At 37.0% G+C, this 21,415-nt stretch overlaps 1 protein-coding gene and 1 pseudogene across 1 annotated transcript; one reads left to right on the top strand and one right to left on the bottom strand.

The window, feature by feature from the left end:
• Positions 1 to 584: 584 nt before the first annotated feature.
• On the top strand, positions 585 to 2,226 carry LOC114535332. The gene is made up of 3 exons (XM_028556694.1): positions 585 to 849; positions 1,147 to 1,232; positions 1,842 to 2,226. Exons 1-3 carry the CDS (start codon positions 670 to 672, stop codon positions 2,224 to 2,226), a joined length of 651 nt encoding a protein of 216 aa, XP_028412495.1. The 5' UTR covers positions 585 to 669.
• Positions 2,227 to 2,862: 636 nt separating this feature from the next.
• LOC114535331 lies at positions 2,863 to 6,225 on the bottom strand (annotated as a pseudogene).
• Positions 6,226 to 21,415: the final 15,190 nt, after the last annotated feature.

The raw sequence follows: 21,415 nt of genomic DNA, 5'->3' as shown, positions 1-21,415 counted from the left end.
GTGAATCACAGCGTTAACGGGAAATTGGAGTTACCAAGATACATTTTGAAGTCTTGAGGACATAAGCTTTCAATTTCAGTATCTCAATCTATTTCATTTTTAGCTAGTTTATGAGTCATAATCATATACCTGGCTTATGCAAATTAGAATAATCCAGACATTGCTTACCTTATTATAATTCGCAACAACAAATTGTCCAGAACAGAAAAATTCTTTGCATCATCCCACAAAAAAGGAAGACTGATCAGGGGCAGATCTAGGGGTTGTCAGATGAGTCATGCCACTAAGTCAAAAATTACACAAGTCCAGGTCGAAATATTTAAACTTCAGTCAGCGAAATTAGTCATGCAATTAATTAACAGTCCAGTTAAAAGTTAAGCTTCATGCAGTTGCTGGTCACTGACTTTTGAGCTCTCTGCAAATGAGTCATATTAGCGAATACCCCTTTTTAATCATTTTGCCTCATTGACTTCTGATTCTAGGCATTTGATTGGCTTAGAAGAAGTATGACTCATCTTTGCGGGCGCCTGACTCATTTGCGCAATTTAAGCGTTTCTGATTGGCTGGTGCATGGCTAGAAATCTGATACAGTTCAGCAGTTTGCCTTGCGGGCGCACAAATGAGTAAGATGTGTAACACGCATGCGTCTTAGCAGCTTAATGTTTAAACATGGCGGAAGGGTTAAGAGACCATGGAGATATTAGAGGAGTATACACTCAATTGCACAACGCTTCATCCGTCGATTTACTGTGGGGAACAAGTGAAAGAAAGCGGACAAGAAAAAATCAAGTATCGACGTCATTTTACCCCGTAGAGAGACTTGTTTCAAAGCGAATGAAAAAGAACTCGGTAAGAACCAAATGTTTTATACTGTATGTTGGTCTAAAGCTGTTCCCATTTTAAATATATTTTGCTATCTACACTACTAGTGTTTTTTGGGCGAGCAAAGTTCATTAAAACCCAACAGATAATGTATTTGCTATAATTATGTTGTCGAGTTTCCATTCGGCGCATATTTTCTACTGTGGGGATTTGTCAGCCTGTATAAAATGTAAATAATGTTAATTAAATAAGTTTATAGTTTATAAATCCAAAATGGCTTTGACTGTTTGAGTCTAAAATTTTGTTACTCAATACTTCTCACAGACCGAATATTTGGTAAAGTGGAAAAATTATAGTGCCTTTGAAAACAGCTGGGAACATGAGGAAAATTTGACAGAAGACCTTATCAGGTACTAGTATGTTTATTAAATTTAGCCAAATAGCCATGGTTTATTGCTGAGATTTTGTAATTATTGTTGCCTCTTGTAATTGTTCAGGGGCTGATTGTTCAAAAGTGGGTTACCACTAACCCTGGGTTAAAATTTTAACAGTGGGGGCCAGTTGTTCAAAGGTGGGTTAGCACTAACCCCAGGTGAAAATGTAACCCTCTGTTCTAGTTTGTGTATTTCTACATGTATGTTTATTTCAAAACTTCAGAGAGGTGAACTCCTATCTATCCTGAAAAGATCCTTGAAGAATTATTTCTAAATTTATAGACAGGTTGTCAGAAAGTCTGCTTTGAATTTTAGATTAACCTGGGGTTAAACTAACCCAGCTTTAAACAATAGGCCCCAGTTTTAGTTTCTGTATTTCTGCGTGTCTATTTGAAAACTTCTGAGAAGTAAACTCCTATTGATCCAAACAGGATCTCTGAAGAGAATTGTTCCTGCAAAATATTCTTCATATTTCCAAACATGAAGCAGCAGTGCTTTTACCCTTTAATTTGCTTAAATGCCATACATACCGGTACTATAAATTTTCTTGAGTCTATGGATATATAAAGTTTACTTTATTTACAGATCTTATGACCAGCCAAACATACAGCCAGAAAGGTTGCAAAAGAATCTCGACACATTACATGTTGGTATTCTCTTGAAGTTAAAAAGCAGAAGCAAGAAAAACATTACTATTGACTTTGATCATGATTGCTTTCGTTACATATTTAATGGCAAGGGCAAGCAGTCAAAAGATGGGAAATATCTTTTGTTAGACAAGGCTGATTTTGATAGATGTAAATTTGATGGTAATTGGGATACAGTTGGTGATAAAATTGGTGATGGTGTGAGAGTTAAGTATCCTATCAAGGTCAGAACTGTTCTAACAAAATCACCAAGAAATTTTACGGTGGTTAGTGGGAAGCGTTCAGGAAAGTCGTCCAATGTTGCTGGAAAAACTGTCATTTGACTTTATTCGTGAGCCTGTGGTACTTCTACATTAAATATTAGGACTAAGATAATATTTTAATATTTACATTGTTATACAACCAACAACAACTAAGGCCTGTTCTAAACGTTGCATTATACATGTGGCAAATGCATTCAAAACAATGGATAATCAGCTAAAAGACCTGATTGTTTCAAATGCATTTTCCGCATGTAAACTGCGACACTTAGAAAAGGCTTAATTAAATGTACAAACTTATTTCATTATGAAATTGTGGTATCTTTATGTAATGTATCACTGTGTCTTGCTAGTAATGAATAGCATTCAGGTGATCTAAATTAGCCAATCAGAAACTAGGGCTACGAGAAAAACTGAGTTATCATTTCCTTCATCTCTTATAACTTCTGTCCTGGAAACTTTTGAATAATTCTATTATTTTTATACAAAAAGATTTTAATTTATCAATCAATTGTTTATTGAAAACTGAATTTCCCTTATAAACACTTAGGGGCAAATGTGCTAACAAATGCTTCCTAGTAAATGATAACTCAGTTGTGTCATGACGTCACATGATATAATCATTTCAGATCATCTGGCTGTAAGAAGGTCAGATAAAAAAATATGATGCATGGTGATTGATAATGGGTACTGTACATATTACCTCATTTCATGTTGGCAAATTTGTCTTAACTGATCTATCAGTTCTGTCTTTCTTTTTTTGCTATATCCATGTGCACTTCTTAATTTTAATTGTTCCCTTAAAACAGTAGTTGTCATTTTTTCAAAGTCCATTGCATTGACAGTGCTAAAATGTGGAAGTTCTTGCTCCAGTACTACAGAATGTTGTTCATTACAGTCATCACTTGCCTCCGTGCGCAAAGTTTGCCTTTTCAATCTCTGCCGGTTTTCTTTTATTTCATTATTCCAGTACCCCATGTTTGTTTTGTTATATATCCGAGCCTTTCTTTCATGACCGCGCAATTCCCACTGCCGCTGCTCCATTCGCAACACATCCCCAGTTGAGTCTCTTTTATTTGACTTGCGAAGAACGACACTTCGAGCTACATCATTGTTTTTTTCCACGCCTTGACCTGTAAATTGTTTTATGGAGTGATGTAACTCGAAAAATCTGGGGACATGCTGAACCATAATGTGCATGTAAGGAGTTATCCGTTTCCTTTCATACCCTTCCAATTTGCCATTTAATTGTAAAAAAGTTTGATCCAATTCTTGGCCTTAATCCAATATTCAGTTACACTACCTTCTGGCTCCCATTTGTTGATTTGCTGATAAACGACCTGAAAATCTCGCCAAATTTGTGCCACTAAATGCTTGTCTCTGGATGTAAAATAAACCCATTTTTTCAGGGAGTTCAGCAAGGAGAATTTTTTTGTCATGCTCCATTAAGCTAGTCCACTCATATTGTCCACTAGTTCTGCCGTTTACATCCCTCTTCTCCCATACGTTAAAGGAAACACCACAAGACCGAATTACCTCAACAAGATTTGAGAGATGAACACCACGCTCATCTCCTTTCATGATGTCCATTTCATCTTCCTTGTCCCAATTTACACATTCGTTTACAAGGTTTTCTAGAAGGACATCAGTAACTCGTAATAAAAGGTGAAGTTCATCGATTATTGTGTGGTTCAAATCAATGTTCAGCAGAGGCTTTTAGCACAGCAAAAGTTATTTGTTGATTTCTCACACAATTCCTGAATTTCTTCTAAGGATCTGGAAAGTGGGTTCGTGTTAAAGTAACTGTAATGTTGATCCATCCTCCAGCGGTCTATTTTTGGAAGTTTGCACCACGCACACGCATAATCAGAATTTGCTCCTTTGAGGCCAAGCATCAAAAGAATAAATTTATAGTCTCCTCCAAGGAAAAATTCAGTTTTATATCTTGCCCATCAACCTTGATTTTTCCATTAGAGATTATTTTATTTATTTCCTGAAACACAACTCCAAAAGATTCCTCCATAGTTTCATAACTTTCTTTCCATCCACTACGGCAATTGTTCTATTACCTTTTGCAGACATGACATTTTCGCCTGTTGAAGAAGAGAAAAGGACAATAAAATGAAATTGGAAGTTCTAGTCATTACTGCACCATCACCACTGATTTTGATCTTGATTGTGTCTGCTGACACATTAAATTCTGGATTCTGTTCAACAAAATCTTGAATGTGTGTGCTAAACATATTTTCAACTGAACTAACTTTGGCTCCTTTGTACTCTCCTTTGAGTGGATCGATATGGCACATTTTATTTAATTCTTTGCGACATTGTTTGACTAGGTAAGATCTTGGTAATCCTTCAACAAGCATGGATAACTCGTGTAGAATACATCACCAACACAGAATTTGTCCACTAAAAACAGTATTTGCTCTACTTTAGTTTTGTCCTCAGGTGATAAATTATTAAACTTTGGCAAGGATGCATTATTTCTCTCTTCATTGCTTGGGTCAGAGGGCTCACTAGGAATGCTTTGCTCACATTTTAAATTATGAATCTCCCCAGAAACAGTTTCTTTAACAGCAAGGCTCTCCAGTTCAATGCCAAATGAACTGGAGAACCACAATGCAACTTGTGCCCGTGACAAAAACGACTTTAGGGTTCTTGTTTTGTTTTTCACATCAGATACTGACTTTCCTTTGTATGCTGATATTCCTATACTATTTTCCAGAATTTGAGCATATTGTTCCAGTTCTCTGTTGTTCTTTTGCAACTCGGTAATCATTGTGTCCTTTTGTTTAATAGTGGTGGCCATCTCATTGTAGAGTTTCTCTTTCTCTTTTTCCAAATTTTCATACTTTTTTCGAAATTCTGTTAGTTCATCATTCACATTATTAAGCTCATTATGCACGTTATTAAGCTCCTCTCGTAGTTTTATGACAGACATAGTCTGGCCCTCAAAAACATGGAATTTGCGAACTCTCTCGTCTAAATCTTTCCTTGCCCTCCCCTTCGTCTTCTTGTACAATTGGTAAACACTGCTAGCAATCTTGGATAAATTGATGTCAATTTCATTCCTCACAACTTCATCATCTGTGAAAGCGAAAAGGCCACCAGCAATACATTTTTCCACAAGCCAAACGTAGGTAACTCTGTTATGTTTGCATTGGCAATTCGAAACATCGTTGTTCTCATCTGGGTTTTTCGGATTTGAGCTTTCTTCGATTCCACCAACATTCTGTACAATATCATACCATTTCTTTATGAGGGGATATGGCAATACCAATGTACAAATAATATCTCTCACTTTTTCCTTTGCAGCATAGCTTAGATCAGGTTGGCTGACCACAACAGCTCTTTCAAACGACGAGCGAATTTCGCGGGTGAATTCGTCCGACATTATACTTTCAAATGAGAATTGCGAAATGTTTATGTTGTGCTTTTAAGGATTACTATGGATACTAAAGGATAATAAGGATTACTAAGGGTTCCAAAGGAAGGGGAAAACCCGGAAAAAAAGATGGCGACAATTTTTATAGTTTGTTGGCGAAATTGCCTTGCGAAAGAAGCAAAGTTTTGGAGATTTCCTTCGCCATTAAAGCAAAATGGCATGATACAAGAAAGATGGATATATTGCTGTTCTTTGAAGGCTTTTGGAACCAGGTAGGCAATAAAACATGCATTAAAAATGGACGGGAACTTGTACATCGGCATGTAAACAGTGCTTTTGAACTTGTGGAGACCGGCCATTGCATTTAGAGTATTGTCTATAGAAGCGTTTGTGCATCGAATTTGCGACGTACAAGAGATAGAATATGGCGTTTCTATGAGGCTTTGGCCACAATTTACATGAGCAAACGGAACTACTTTCTTCAAACAATGCGAGCCATAATCCGGTATTTTTTGGTCGTATATGTCATGAACTTCAAGCTAAAACTTGTGGAGACTGAGAAAAACTTCCTAAGGGAACAAAAATAAGTCATTTTTTGCATTTCCAATGTAATTTCTATTATGAATCGTCTCGAAATTGACACATTGCGCGTGCGCGTCCGCCCTGGGCGGCCATACTGTATCAGATTTCTAGGCATGGGAGGGCTAATACTGGTTCTTCATTCGCTTTCCTTATCTTTGCGGGAGTCTGACTCATTCGCGAAATTTAAGCTTTCGGATTGGCTGGTGAAAGAAAAATATTGATTTCTTATTGGTTTGCTGCTTTATTTTACTTAAATATATCCTTCTCAAGTAAATAAGAAATATTGAAAAATTTCTGGATGTTTGATCTGTTGCATGTTTGATCTGTTGGAAAATCTGTTGGATTCTACTGCTTGATCCCGCCATTTATACAAATTCGTATTTTTATTTTACAAAATGGCATTTTATTGTAATGATTTGAGGTTCCCAAAGAGCCCAATGCAGATCTTTGTTAGGAAATTGACGCCACAAATAGCGAATATGTCGAGTAGCTTTCAGTTGTTGTCTTGTCGAGTAATATGGATAATTCTTTTACTTTGTGTGCTCGTCAAAATGAGAAATATACTGCAATAAGGTAAAGATTCATGTCAATGTTCATAAAAAAATTACTCCTATAAGTTTGTATAAACTATAGTCCCATAATTTGCCATGTTAACTGTATATTGTATTAGCATATATTTGCATGTGGTCGTTTGGTCATAAGGTCGATTATTGTATTGTTTATTTGTATCCAGTATAACCTAAGATTTATTGTATGAATTTACATCTAAACTACAGTCCCATATTTTGCAATGTTAACTGTATATTTGAGCATGGTTCTGTATTAACATATATTTGCATTTGCCTGTGGTTGCTTGGTGGTCATAAGGTTGATTATTGTATTGTTTATTTGTATCAAGTATCACCCAAGATTTATTGTATGGATTTACGTCTAAACTATAGTCCCATAATTTGCTATGTTTATTTGAGCGTGGTTCTGTATTAGTATATATTTGCATTCACCCATCATCGTTCGGTCATAAGGTCGATTATTGTATTGTTTATTTGTATCAGGTATCAAGCAAAATTTACTGTATGAATTTACATCTAACAAACAGGCTATGCATAATACTAGATCTAGGTGTGTAAAGAAGATTTATATATTTGTAAAATCATGTAATCCATGTTTATGTCAAACAGTACAACTTAATCATGATTACCCACCAAACCAATATGGCAATTATAGCGCATTAATATATAATATTGCCCTACTGTGATACTGTAAAGTGTAAGCGGCATTAAGCACATAATATTTGGCATATCTGGCATAGCCTGGAGCAATACAAGCTTATGCTGTAACAGTTATGAATATTATTCAGGCTTACATGTTTTTATTCCATGGATATAATTTCCTATTAATTCCCGTTATTTTGACACACTTGTTTCTGCTATTAAAACTGAAAGCTCAGTAAACTTTTAAACATTTTTAATGCATTCTTTTCACACACAATTTTTGTTTAAATTTCGGGTGTAGATGATAGGTTAATCCCTGAGCCGTCACGAATTAAGCGCCATGCGAGGGTACTAATCCCGCCCGGAGATTAGGAATTACACCCGGGTGTTGTGACAGATCATAGGCGAATCCAAAGTTGCCCAAATGTCATGGACGTTCAATGGTCATGGTAGTTGTGCGCATCCACGAAATTTGAACGAAGAAAGAACGGTTGTCTACAACTTGCTGATTGGCTAAGACAAAAAGAGAGCATGCATGAGAGCGTGAGATTTTAACTGTCATTTTGCAAAGTATTTTTTAAAAATATAAAATGAAATCATGGAGTCAAATAAAAAACAATAAGAAAAGATTTAAAGATCATCACAGCACAGGAACGACTCGTAGTTTATAATCTTTGAAGTGGTAGGTGTCTATATTTTGCTTATTCAGTGTTTGCTGTAAGAATGCATTGTTATTTTGACAAGCACAAGCTTGGTATGTCGTTTCACAAGGACTGTTTTAACACTGTTTTGATGTTTTGAATGTTTAGCTATAGAAAAGTTTAACATTCACTTAAACTGCAACATAATGCAGCAGGCAAACAGGTGATTTCTCTTCACCTTTACGACTGTCTTCGTTTCTAAAAAAATTGCACGAGTTATTTCATAATGCTAGTAGAAAGTTAGGTCTGGGTAGTGCACAAAATATTTTGCTTCATTTAAAATGGCGAGGGGTTGCTGCATGCATGTATTTCTAGTAATTTTTGAAATTTCATTATCCCAGGGGAAGGCAATTAACCCACCTCCCCATTTTCACTTCCAATAACTTTGACTAACGTGCGAAATATTTTAAATTACAGAAAGCGAATGTGTGTTTATAATAAGGGTTTACTGTAACTTTTTTATCAACTTATTGCAATTAGTCATCCCCCTTAACCCTTAGCTATCCATTTATGTCAAGACAATTAATACCACATGATATGCATATGATATGACCCGATGCCGGCAATGCGGCAACACAGTATTAAATTGCGGCCTGTTTAAGCCTTAAGGCTGTTTTAAAAGTATAAAGAATGAGTAAATGAACAATGATTAATGAACGAAGAAAACTGAGGACTATTTAAACTATTACTAATACATTGCAAGCAGTTGCACCTACTCTGAGTCTCTGAGCACCACAAATAAAGGCAAGAATCAGTTATAGTGAGTAGTAATCTGTTTTATTGCAGAGTTTAAATGTTATGTTTGTGATGAGCCTTCGTCAAATGCTCACAAATGCCTGGAGTGCAACAACGTTGTGCATGCAATATGCGGAAAGCAACCAGAAGGAGTGGAAGAGGGTCATGGTGCTCCAGTAACTTGTAACTTATGTTTAAACAGTGCAACTTCTAAGGAGACAGGTAAAGTTGGTGTACTAAAATAATTATGGCACCAGAGCCGTAGCCATTAAATCTTAGCTGTATAACATTTTTCATAGTTGTGAAGTTATTCGACACCCATAAATTTTTGTTACTTTAGTGACAACGACTGGTCGGACTGGAGGCATATAAAGCGTAAAACTGGACCAGGTGTGTTTCTGAATTACCAAGATAGTCTATATTGCAATGTTTCATGTTTAGTAGCTACCATCTATGACTATTATTTTTTAAAATGTGCACATACCAATACCCCATGTCCGAATGTAGTAAGTAAGTAGTAAGACACATTGCACAACCCCACCCTGGACGATCTACAAAGGATGTTGACATACTTCTCAACAAAAAAAATTTGTAAAGGATGCCTGGATGAACATAGAGGCAGAGCCAAGAAGAAAACAAATTATGCCCACAAGCACCACCACTAATGAGCCTGAGGTATTCATGTCCAGTACTAATTCAGGCCTGCCTAAGCTACAATCAACACTAGTGACAGGAGCGCAGGCATGCATATCATCCTCCATACCTTTGCAAGATAAAGGTTTTTTAAAGAGCACTTCCGGCACGTCCATCTGTGGTTGTGTCCTCGATTGATAACAGAGAAGTTGCTGACATGTTACTAAAATGGCCAGAAGTAAAAAACATCCTAGACCTTGTTCTGCTGTGCAAGCACATTTGATTCTTTTGTGGTGATGTTGATCAAGGAGCTTTGTCAGTGTTGAGATGCGAGACTTGTTTTAACTACATTAAAAGCAAAAGGCCTACAAAGACAGATACAACAAACCCAGCAAGTGTGGCTAAAAAGGGGCTTGGAGGGTAATTTTTGTGTTTTTACTTATTTAAGAGTAAAGAGTATTTACCAGGTTCTTTATGATGTTATTATGTAGAAATGCAATTGACTGTTTTAGTGTGATCGCAGGTGCAAGAAACGCACAGACCGTGGTAAAGAAAAAATCCGCTGGCGTGCACTATGAAACCATGGTAGCCACAGGTGCTTTTACTGGTTCTGATGTGGGAGAGTTTTTACACAGTTGCAAACAATTTAATTATGTCTTGGCATGTACTGATTTGGTGTAACTGTGAGGTTAGCTCTCCTCTGTACACCTTTGTTGTCAAAAACTGCCTCTACATTATTTCGCGACTTGCAATAAGTCTACACCGAGTAGACTAACTAATCAAGCGATCATGGTTTGCCCAGTTGTCAACCGTCAACGCCAAACCATTGCAGTGAGCTCTGCTGACATCTACAGTGCCATTACCAATGATGTAGAAGGAGATGTTTCAGGTGGAAAGGTGCCCAAATTAGCGCATATGCTTTTCAACGAAATCAAAAAGCATATTTTTGTAATGGAGGACTTTTCAAACTATTGTAATGGAGGACTTTTCAAATTCAGAAAAGCGGCCAAAGGTAATTTCCTAATGTCTGTAGCGTATCAAAGATTCACAGAGTATACCTACGCCCCACCGCCACTAGATGAAGTATTTTCAATTACTTCATACGGCAGCATAAAAGTTTGAAAGGATTGTATGAAAAAAAAAGAGCATCCAAAGAAGATCCAAGTAAGCAATATGTTTGGAAAAAGTCATTCGGATATAAAGTGCATGCAAGGGCCCTACATGTAGAAGTTCCTACAGCCGAAGTCTACATTATCGGCCCTTATTGTGCCGGAGCACCTATATCGGTTGAAAAAATTGTGAATGAGCTGAATCTGCATAGACCCGAAATTGATAGAATTGCTTGCTTGATCGAAGATGGTACACCTAGCCTTCAACAAATAAAAGACACCATCGCACATGTTTCGTACAATCAAATAAGATTGGTTTCGGCTGCTATGATCAGAGATGAACTCCATCACATAATATAGATGTAAAGGAACATATATACACTATCTTATCTTTTGTGTAAAAAGACGAAAATGAGCAGTGAAGTTACACTTTTCAAAATAAACACAATGAAACACATGACACATACCTTACTTGTTTTCTAATAAAAATATCCATATCACCCGACCAGAATACCCTGATGATTTATATAACACTATTATACCACAAGAGCCATGAAATCCTAATGATTTTCAAAATAAAACTGTTTCACAAGTAAAAAATAGGTATGCAATGCATACATGTGGGTAGCCTCCAAAGCATTGGCAAAGATTTTCAAGCTTTGTTCAATGTCAAATGACAAGCTGCAATGATGGCCGGGAAATCAATGATGCTTAGTTTTACGTTCTAATGCCATACGCAAAGGCAAAAATGGGCTAGTTTGCTAGTTGGATACAGTCATAACAAAGTAGACATAAGAATAATCAATGAAATACCAATAAAATACCATTTCTGCAATTAATTTATCTGAAAGTTGAAGCCAGTTTGCACCGATCAGGCTGACAAAATTTCGGCTCTGCCAAATGTCCGATCATCAGGCAAATACAGCTTTAAAGTGCATTAGCTCCATATTTCAAAAATAAAGAACTGAAAAAGTCAATTCCCTGTTTGGACTACGAGCTAACAGAAGCCCGCAAGCACGCATTGATATGTGGTCCAGAAGGTACGCCAACAAATGTCAAAGGAATTAAGCGGTTTTGTATTCAACTTGAAGATCTAGCATTTGTTATCAACTTCATTCATCACCCACATAATACCTTATTGTTATGTGTTGCTTAAAGATAGCATATTACATTTGTACAGGAAACATATTGCGGAATACAAAGCAGTTGGAAAGAAACCTATATCAGAAATTAAATTTTGTGAGGGTTTAAGTGCAGGAAATTTTACGGAAATGGCTAGCATGGCAACCAAAATAAAGGAAGTGCTAGTCGCAAACAATTTTACTTTGAGACCTAGTCTAAAATTGCTAAGTCCAGATAATTTGGACAAATTATTCACTGATGCAAAATTGCCACTTGGGTCGAGAATTAGAATGCCACCTCAACTTGCTACATGATGAATCACCTTTACACTTGAAGAAGAAGATTACTAATCATGTTGAGAAAGAGAAGGTGAGAGCCGACCAAAATTTGATTTATTATTGTACACTACATTGTTAACCCCATAGCACCAAACACTATCTGACACCTCATCTCCACCAACGAAAACATACTCATCCAGGAATTTGTTGATAATGTCCAATATGTATGTTTTGCGGTAGTCCGCTTTTGGGACATAAACACTATGAGGACAATTCGCCGTTGGTTTGTGTTTTGTATCGTCCATTTGAAAAAATTCCAGCAGGGCTTTGATAACAAAACACTTACCAACACTGAAGAACAGTTGCTCACAGTCCTCATAGTGTTTTGACATCAGCTGTGATATGTCTTCGATTAAGCTTTTCCCTGAAAAACCAGATGGTTCCTTTTTCTCGTCCCGAGTTTTTGTAAAGTTTTTTGAATACAGTCTAAACAAATTAAAACATCATTATAATATGTATTATTCTAAATTGTAACCGCTCTAAAATGTACATCCTTTAAATGAACAATTCGAAAATATAACTTTTTACTAAAGCTGAACGGGTATTGAAATGATAGATTTGTTACAAATGTTCTTACTATATCTGGGCATATACATCATATACCCACATCTTCAGAACCCTATCATGACAAGAATGTTCTGTGTAACCAGGTTTAACGAAATGTTACTATGCCAAGGGACAGTGCAAATATAATAAGGTGCAGTTCAATGGTCAAATGGTCCCTTTTGCCTTTTTTTTCTATATGGCCCTACTTATACCACCCTACTACATAATAAAACTCCAATCCCTTGAAATCTGCTTTTACTTTCCACAGAACGTTTTGCATTACTTGATTTAATTTAGTAATTATACAAATTGGCACAAAAAATCAAATGAACTTATAAAATACCTTCAAGAAATTTCTCTTGCTATGCCAATCAACAATACAGAAAGGGTACAGGTGGTCTAATCTTTGCTTCGCTGAATGACAGCCAGTTCTAAGATCTCTTCCTCCAGCAAAATGAACTCGAGTAAGTTGATCACGATAGCAAGGAATCCTTACACCACTTAATGGATCATTCTCTAAAACAGCAGGTGGAACATGTGAGCCAGGTTGGTCTGAACACATTCCAGCAGCTCTATAAATCTCATGTGTCCAATTTTCAAGCTGATCCAGACACAACATCAGCATATTTCTTTTCATTTTTCATTATTACAGGCATTGTCAGAACTTCAGACTTCTTTGCCATATCATTTGCATAAGCACAATCAGTGCTTCCAGGGACATCTGGTCTGAACATTGCAAAACATGGGAAATGTTCAAACAACAGCTTGGCAACAAGTATTATATACCGGCTTCGAATTGCCTCCAATTCCAGAGAATTGGTATCCATCAACTGACAAACATTGCAATCCTTCAGATTTCGCTGTGGACCAGAATCAGGCAACCCTTTATCAGAAACTCGGTTAAATACAATACTTGTTGTCACAGAAGAAACACTTCTGTTTTGCACATCCTTTCTCATGTCATGTGCCTTCTCCTCCTAGTCAATGTTGTCCAGCACATACACAAACTTGTGGCTGGAATTCACCAACTCTACAGCACGATCAATAAATTTCTGGCCAATGTCATCAAGAATCAGGTATTTCATGGTTGGTTCAAGGCACATACCATATTTATTCAGGCGAGCAATCAACTAAAAAAAAATGTAATCAGGAAAATAAGTTTACCATTTTTCCCTATATGCAATCCTCAAATGAAGCCTCAGAAATTTATTTGAGACTTGTAACAGAAGCAAATCATCAGCAACTGGCTGAGGTAACACCCACTCAACCAAACTTATAGTATACAACTTATAGTTTTTGAATAGAAAAAATATTGCTTTACATAAATTGTGTGGTAGGCAAACTTATTTCTAAACAGTCAAATTTTGGAATACAGGAATTGTGTTACTTTGTGTTATTCCTAATAATTTTTAAGCAAATATCCATTTTTGTTTTTATATGTCAATTAGACTGAAACAAATATACATTAAAAAATTCTTACAGTATAACTTTTTTTCAAATTTTATAAGAAAAATACATGTAGAAAGGCTGGCATTATGTGGAAGTTACGTATACACCTGTAAAGATCCAATTTTTCAACATCAGATCAGACTAAATAAGAATGTTAAAATGTACACAACAATTATTGTGTAGTGATTCCAATCATCAAATGAAACCAGTTGGGCAGTTCATTATGTTGGATTACTATTGAATGTTTTAAATACCAGTATTTGAAGGACAGGTCTAACATTTAATTGTACTGTTAATAGCCTTTATCACAATCACAAAAATAGCTGGGTAGCCTGTAAAACATCAGCAGCGATAAACTAAGCATAAAGTCCAGCATAGCTTGCACGTTGTGCTCACTGTCAAACAGTGAGCCAATGGCAATGAAATATGAACCTTTCTTTCTTACGTAGTTTTATGTTAAAATTTAAAGCCTGCTAGTTATAGGTTAGATACAGTTATAATAAAGTAGATTTTATTCTGGAATTTATATACAAGATCATTTTTTATTACACCTTTAATGACAGAATTCACAAATAAAAACATTTTTACAAGAGAGAATACAGAGAACATACAAAATGTACATGAACAGGACATGTTGGACAGAACAACTTGACAACAGAAAGGAAAGAAGCAAGGTTCCATGACGGTAGCTCAGTTTGTTTTGAAAGAATAGAAAGATGCTTTTAGAGGTTTGCAAATTTTGGTATTGATGTCCTATAAAAATCCACTTGAGCAACCAGCTAGTAGTTCATTTTGATATCAGCATGCTCTTTAATTGTTATGTAGAATGTTCAGACTTCAGATACAACTTTCGTTTTTTTTTCGTTCGATGTATCCAATACGATGTAGCCAACTAGTTGCGCTTAAATGATAATATAAATCATCGATGCAAAGTTTGTTTTGATAGTTTATTCTTGCTATGAAATAACTTGGTTCTTTAAGTAGGAGTATGATTACCTTACAAAGCCGATTGAGAATCTCTGCAAAAATCTTACTTTCTCTCTGTGACATGATTTCATAGAGGTCATACATCCAGAAATATTTCCTCCACATATTTGGGGCAAAAATATTGTAACAACCTAAATATTGAACATCCGTAAATATATAACCATCCATTACAACCTTGGTTGCAATAAACGACCTATTGTGATTATACTGACACCTATGGAGGGGAATTAGGGACTAAATTGTTGTATAATCATAGGCAATAGGTCGTACTAGATAGGCAATGGGTCCTACTAGATAGGCAATGGGTCATATTGCATAGACAATGGGTCATAATGGATAGGCAATGGGTCGTATTGCATAGGCAATGGGTCGTAATGGATAGGCAATGGGTCGTAATAGTAGGCAATGGGTCGTATTGGATAGGCAATGGGTCGTATTGCATGGGCAATGGTTACCAATGGTTACCGAATCTAGCTGGTGAGCCTGGGCCCTCCATCTGTAGAAATAAATCATAAAAATATTTAATTAAAAACCCAAATTATTTAATAACAAACCAAACTCCTAGTGTGCTTAAACCGGAAGTGGGCGTCACCACTGGAAAGTGACCATGCCCTAAATACCCCACCCAAGTATTGTCAAAGTCTGTCAAGACTGTTATACTTATACAGGGTGTCTAAAAAAAAACCGAATCCATCTTTGGCACGTTATTGTGCATAAATTAATAGGTAAACGAGCGTAATTTTTTTATATTACGAAAGACCAGGCTTTTAACTGTCAAATTACACATTTTTCGTGCCAAATAAAGGAAAAATGAGGGAATACGAGTTCAACGAAAAATATTGGTCAAAATCGCATTCTTTCACCTCCGCGCGTGATTAATGCATTGAGAAACAAAAGAAGAACCAATTAGCCACAGATGTGTCAAAACATTGTTGGATGATTGAGATGTTTTAACATTGCCTGGACAGCTCTTCTGATAATCGGTGGGTTATTTTGCAAAGCGTTAACTTCGTCACGAATGCGGTTCCGCAAATCGTTGAGATCAAGCGGCGGTGTTGTGTAGACCTTGTTCTTCAGGTATCCCCAAAGGAAAAAGTCGCAAGGAGTAAGGTCAGGGGATCGCGGTGGCCATTCCACGTCATGGTAGAGGGCAATGATACGGTGACCAAACAATTCTCTCAAGCGATCACGGACGGCAATTAAACGGTGTGCCGGAGCTCCATCTTGCACCCACCAGAGATTTCGGAATGCTCCTCTCCTTTGCATCTGGAAATTTTGCTGAAGTTGTGGTACCACGTTGTTGTTCAACATTTGCAGATAGTTTAATCCATTTACATTTCCATCAAAGAAGAATGGCCCAATTATCTGGCCGTTGCCACAAAGTCCGATCCAAACTGTCAGTTTTTGTTGACTAGAATTGATTTCAAAGTTAAATGCGGGCGGTTGTCCTGCAGCAGCATACTCCCTAACGTTGTGGGTGTTAACTTGGCCGTTCATGGCAAAACCGGCTTCGTCTCCAACAACGAATGATCGCAGGAATTCTTCGTTTCGTCTGCAACGGTCAACCAGCCATCGAGCAAACTGCAAACGCCGAGCATAGTCTCGAGGAAGGAGTTGATGTCGGATGTGCATGCGGTAAGGGTACATGTTCAGATCTAACCTCGTTATGCGGTTGAACGTGGCATGTGGTAGGCCAACACCATTCCGTCTTGCGCTTGTGCCTGTAGGATGATCAGCTAGCCGCTGTCTGACCGCCTCAATGTTGGCTTCTGATCTCCCTGTGCGCCTTCTGCCAGAATTCCCCTTGTTTTGATTTAATGTTGTGCCATGTTCAGAAAACTTTGTTACATTTGACCAAATTGTTGAGAGTGCAGGCGGTTGCCGCTCAGGAAAACGTTGCCTGAAACTCTCCCGAGTTCTTTGCAAACTTCCTGTTTCATGAAACGTTTTCACAATAAATATTCGTTGTTCTGTTGTAAGTTGAACCATGTTTGCAATAACAAAATTATGCGTATGCAACTACATATGCAAAGTTAATTGACTAACCTAATTCCCAAGAGACTTACGTTTACAGTCAATTCTCTGAGGTGAAAGAATGCGATTTTGACCAATATTTTTCGTTGAACTCGTATTCGCTCATTTTTTCTTCATTTGGTACGAAAAGTCTGTCATTCGACAGCTAAAAGCCTGGTCTTTCTTAATATAAAAAAATTACGCTCGTTTACCTATGAATTTATGCACAATAAGGTGCCAAAGATGGATTCGGTTTTTTTTGAGACACTTTGTATATGATGTTAAATAAATAATCCACTAAAGGACCAAAAATCTACTAAAGGACCACAAAAATGCACTAAATGACCTGACTTAATCCACCAAAGGATCAGCGACCGCAAGTGGGCATGGCAAAAAATCGATGAATACACCCACATTCCCCCCCCCCCGGGAATATTGGTGGAGTTGGTAAAAAAAAACCCTGAGATACACCTTCCCAAAGTTTTAATAAAATGAAAAAAAATACTTCATTTGCTTCTAACCGGAAGTGGGCGTGGTTTGTGGTTGGTGACCACGCCCTAAGTGCCCCACCTAAGTTTTGTTGAAATCCGTTGAAACCGCTCTGAGATATTGCAGTCCGCAATTTTCGGCGACGCCCCACTTAAGTATCCACTAAAGGACCACTAAAAACGTGATCCACTAAAGGACCAGAAATATCCACTAAAGGACCACTAAATCCACTAAAGGACCAGCAATCGGAAATGGGCGTCGCATCGGGAGGGTGACCACGACCTCATCTCCGCCCTGGAATTTGGTTGAAATTTGGTCATAACTATGTGACCACGCCCACTTCCGGTTTCAAGTCTTTAATACTGATATATATTATGCTAAATACATAATCCACTAAAGTCTAAAATCTACTAAAGGACTAGGGAAGGAGGTCCAGTATTTTTAGGGAGATCAGTAGGTTATGATTTAATTGACAACATTTTGTATTTATTTTATACAAATATAAATTTGCCAACAATATTGGAAACATCAAACTAATTAAGCACATTAAATTTTCATAAAAACATAATGATACACACCTTAAGAGCCTAATGCTTTGTTGTAAACGTTTTCTACTCCACCAGAGCAATTAAATTTGAATAATTTTGAATAAAGACACCACAATACTAGAGACACACCTTTCAAGTTCGAAACAACTTTCACTATTATTTTGGATACACCAGAATAACACTTTCCACTTAAAAAAAAATTCCTTAATAATAGAAAATGAAAAATCAGGACATTTTGAATAATAACACTATTTGTATATACTCCCTTGCAACGAAATTCCTATCATTAAATCCTCATGGTGAGAGGAATCTTTTGATACCCCATACATAGTTCTATATAGCATAGTTACTTTTAAAAATAAAAATGGCTGACTTTGCATTATCTCCAAATAACCTAGAGTTAGATAGATAGATAGATAGATAGATAGATAGATAGATAGATAGATAGATAGATAGATAGATAGACAGATAGACAGATAGACAGATAGATGGTTTATTGACTTAAAACTTGCTGCCTAGGCAATAAGCTCCGGCTGAAAAACCTTAAGTGTTACAAAGAGTATAATCTATGTTATTAAAATCCATAAAAGTGGAGGCTCAATTGGTAAAACTATCTATTTACATTATTTAGTGTCTAAGATATGTTATACGTATTTACTAGAATTGAAATTGATAAAATCGTTTTTAAATCTAATTGTTCTACAGTTTGGGACTTGAAATATTCTTCTTTCTCTCAGAGATGCCTCAGATAAATTTAATGCTGGTAATAAATGGTGTAATTTGTCTTTGCGGGTCATTAACAATTTGCCGAAAAAGTTTATCGGTCAAATTTTGTCTTCGATCGTACGGTGACAAGAGACCTAGTTGATTAAGCGCATCCTGGGACGAATGTTTGGGGAGGATTATTCTGCAAGCTCGGCATTGTAATCTTTCGAGATCATCTGAGAGGTATTTTGTAAGGGAATCGTGGAACGCTTCGCACGTGTATTCAGCAACCGGCCGAATACAAGTAACATAGAACAAGAGAAGATCCTTGGATGGTAACTTTGCTCGTTTTAATTGTCGCAAGAAGTATAGGCGAGTTGAAATCTTCTTGCATACAGTCTTAATATGTTTATTCCATTTGAGGTTGTCGGAGATGGTTAAACCGAGTAGCTTTTCACACTGGACTACTTCGATGTTTTTGTCGTTGATAATAATAGGGTCAAACTCTCTCTTTACAGTTGAGAAACTTATTTGAAGTTCCTTGCATTTGGACTCTTTTAACTGCATACCATCACTTCTGGATTTTGAAGAGAATTCGTTGACATACGCTTGCATTATACTAGGTTGATCTTTATTTATGATTTCAGACATAGTTGAATCGTCTACGTATTTCCAAAGGTTATCAGCAACATCAAGGTCGTCCATCATAATTAAGAAAAGCCAAGGGCCTAATTTTGTCCCCTGGGGGACACTCGCTGGCACAGCCTTCCACTCAGAAAAAACAGTCGTCACTAAGTTTAACTCTCTGACTGCAATCAGTGAGGAAGTCTAAGATCCAATGCAATATAGGTTTTGGGATGTTGTATTTTAACAGTTTTCGTGCAAGGATATGATAATCTATCATGTCGAAAGCTTTACGGAAGTCAAAAAGAATAATTCTGATTGTAGAGCCATTTCCGTCCGTGTTTTTATTCCAAAAATGCAACATGCTGATAAGGGCATACTCAGTGCTTGAATTCGGGATGGATCCGAATTGCCTTTTTTTTATCAATTGTGGCTAGTACCGCAGGTTTTAGGTGTTGTTCAACCATGTTAACCTCATTCCACCAAGAGGATGGTTTACATTCTTTAAGATGTTGAATGTTATTTTCATAATGCTTTGCACAACAACTTTTCCTTTTGCGGTTTACTTTATTTCTCAAATATTTGAATTGGGTAATATTTCCTTGGTTAAGAGCTTTTTGGTGTTTCTTAATTAATAATGATAATTCTGAGTTCATCCAGGGAGGTTCATTACACCGAGATGTAGTTGAGCGCAGTGGGAGAATATAATCCAGACCAGTAGCTACAATGGTTTCCAAGAGGGAGATTTTTTCTGTGCAAAAGGGGGCTTTGTCAAACATGCTGGGGATGTCCAACAGTTCCAAGTATTTACGGAATGCAAGGCGGAAGCTCGGTCGTAGATCTTTTTTCTTCACCACTCTTTTCTGTGCTTTTTGGGGTTGACATTGTTCTTTTGGTTTTAATTCTACACACATATGATCAGAGAGGCGGAATGGTGCATACTTTACCGGTTGATCGTAGTATTCGTAAAGATTTGTCAAAACGAGATCAAGAGTATTTCTGCCACATGTTGGAAAGTTAACAAGTTGACGTAGGCTATAGCTTAGTTTTAATCGTTTGATATTTAACTGATTAAAGTCGCCCAGAATAATAAAACCACAATTAGGACAGCATGATTCCAATGTAGAGAGACAGTTGGATAAATAATCCAGCATTGCTGAGTCGTCAGCACTTGGGGGATGGTATAAGGTCCGGACGACCAAGCTATTAAATCTTCTCGGCAGTCTGGGCATGAGCATTTTGATCCATAACACCTCAAACAAGTCATTAGTTAAGTTTTCTATTAACTCAAAACTGATCGTATCTTCAATGTAAGTACAAGTATGGCCTCCGTGTTGACCATTAATTCTGTCTCTGCAGATGAGGTTATATCCTTCGATATTGACTACATTGTTGTGTATATGACTCTGTAGCCAAGTCTCCGCTATGCTAATGAATTGGTAGTTTCCGCGTTGGACAACATCTTGTACTTCATCAATTTTTGGGGCTAATGACATTACATTAGATAAGAGAAAAGCAGGGAATAGTGGGTGTTGTTTGGGTTTGTCGAATCGATGGAATTACTGACTTGTCTGGGAGTGGGATTCATTGGTAGGCAAGGAATTCTGATCAAATTGTTTTTTTGGCATGTTTAGTGGCTTCCATATGTTTAGAGGTGGCGTTTGTGCATTGGGTAACCCAAACGTATATTTTGGCTTGTCCTTTCCCATTGGGGTTTAATCGAATTTTGACAAGATTTAATCAGATATGCATTGCTTGATGAACAAAGGTTAATATTAACTAAATTTTGGGATTGGTATTTGATGATCGTATTTTGGTATTTGATGATTGTAGTATGGAAGTTATTCTCACTGGAATAGTGTGTTCCTCGATCGGCGTGGACAGGATGGATAGGGTGGATAGGTTCATCGATAGAAAAAAGGATCATCCAATGTAGTGAGGGACTTGTTGCTAGGGACAGGGTGGAAAAAATCACATCTGACATCCTTCAGACAATAACCTTTCTTCTGCAAAAAGGGGCAAAATACTCGGGATTTGTCGCAGTACTGCGAATTGGAATGGTAGAAGTCGCA

This window comes from Dendronephthya gigantea, unplaced genomic scaffold, assembly GCF_004324835.1.
Source record: "Dendronephthya gigantea isolate DGI-Jeju-01 unplaced genomic scaffold, DenGig_1.0 000116F, whole genome shotgun sequence".
NCBI lineage: Eukaryota > Metazoa > Cnidaria > Anthozoa > Malacalcyonacea > Nephtheidae > Dendronephthya > Dendronephthya gigantea.
The sequence above is the reverse complement of the archived record's forward strand: the minus strand, read 5'-3'. Positions and strand labels throughout refer to the sequence as shown.

Bases quoted from the DNA above. Each gene is read 5' to 3' on its own strand.
- LOC114535332 (XM_028556694.1), top strand. From the start codon at position 670: ATGGCGGAAGGGTTAAGAGACCATGGAGATATTAGAGGAGTATACACT. The intron at 850-1,146 runs GTAAGAACCAAA...TACTTCTCACAG, and splicing joins AGCGAATGAAAAAGAACTCG to ACCGAATATTTGGTAAAGTG. The intron at 1,233-1,841 runs GTACTAGTATGT...CTTTATTTACAG, and splicing joins TTGACAGAAGACCTTATCAG to ATCTTATGACCAGCCAAACA.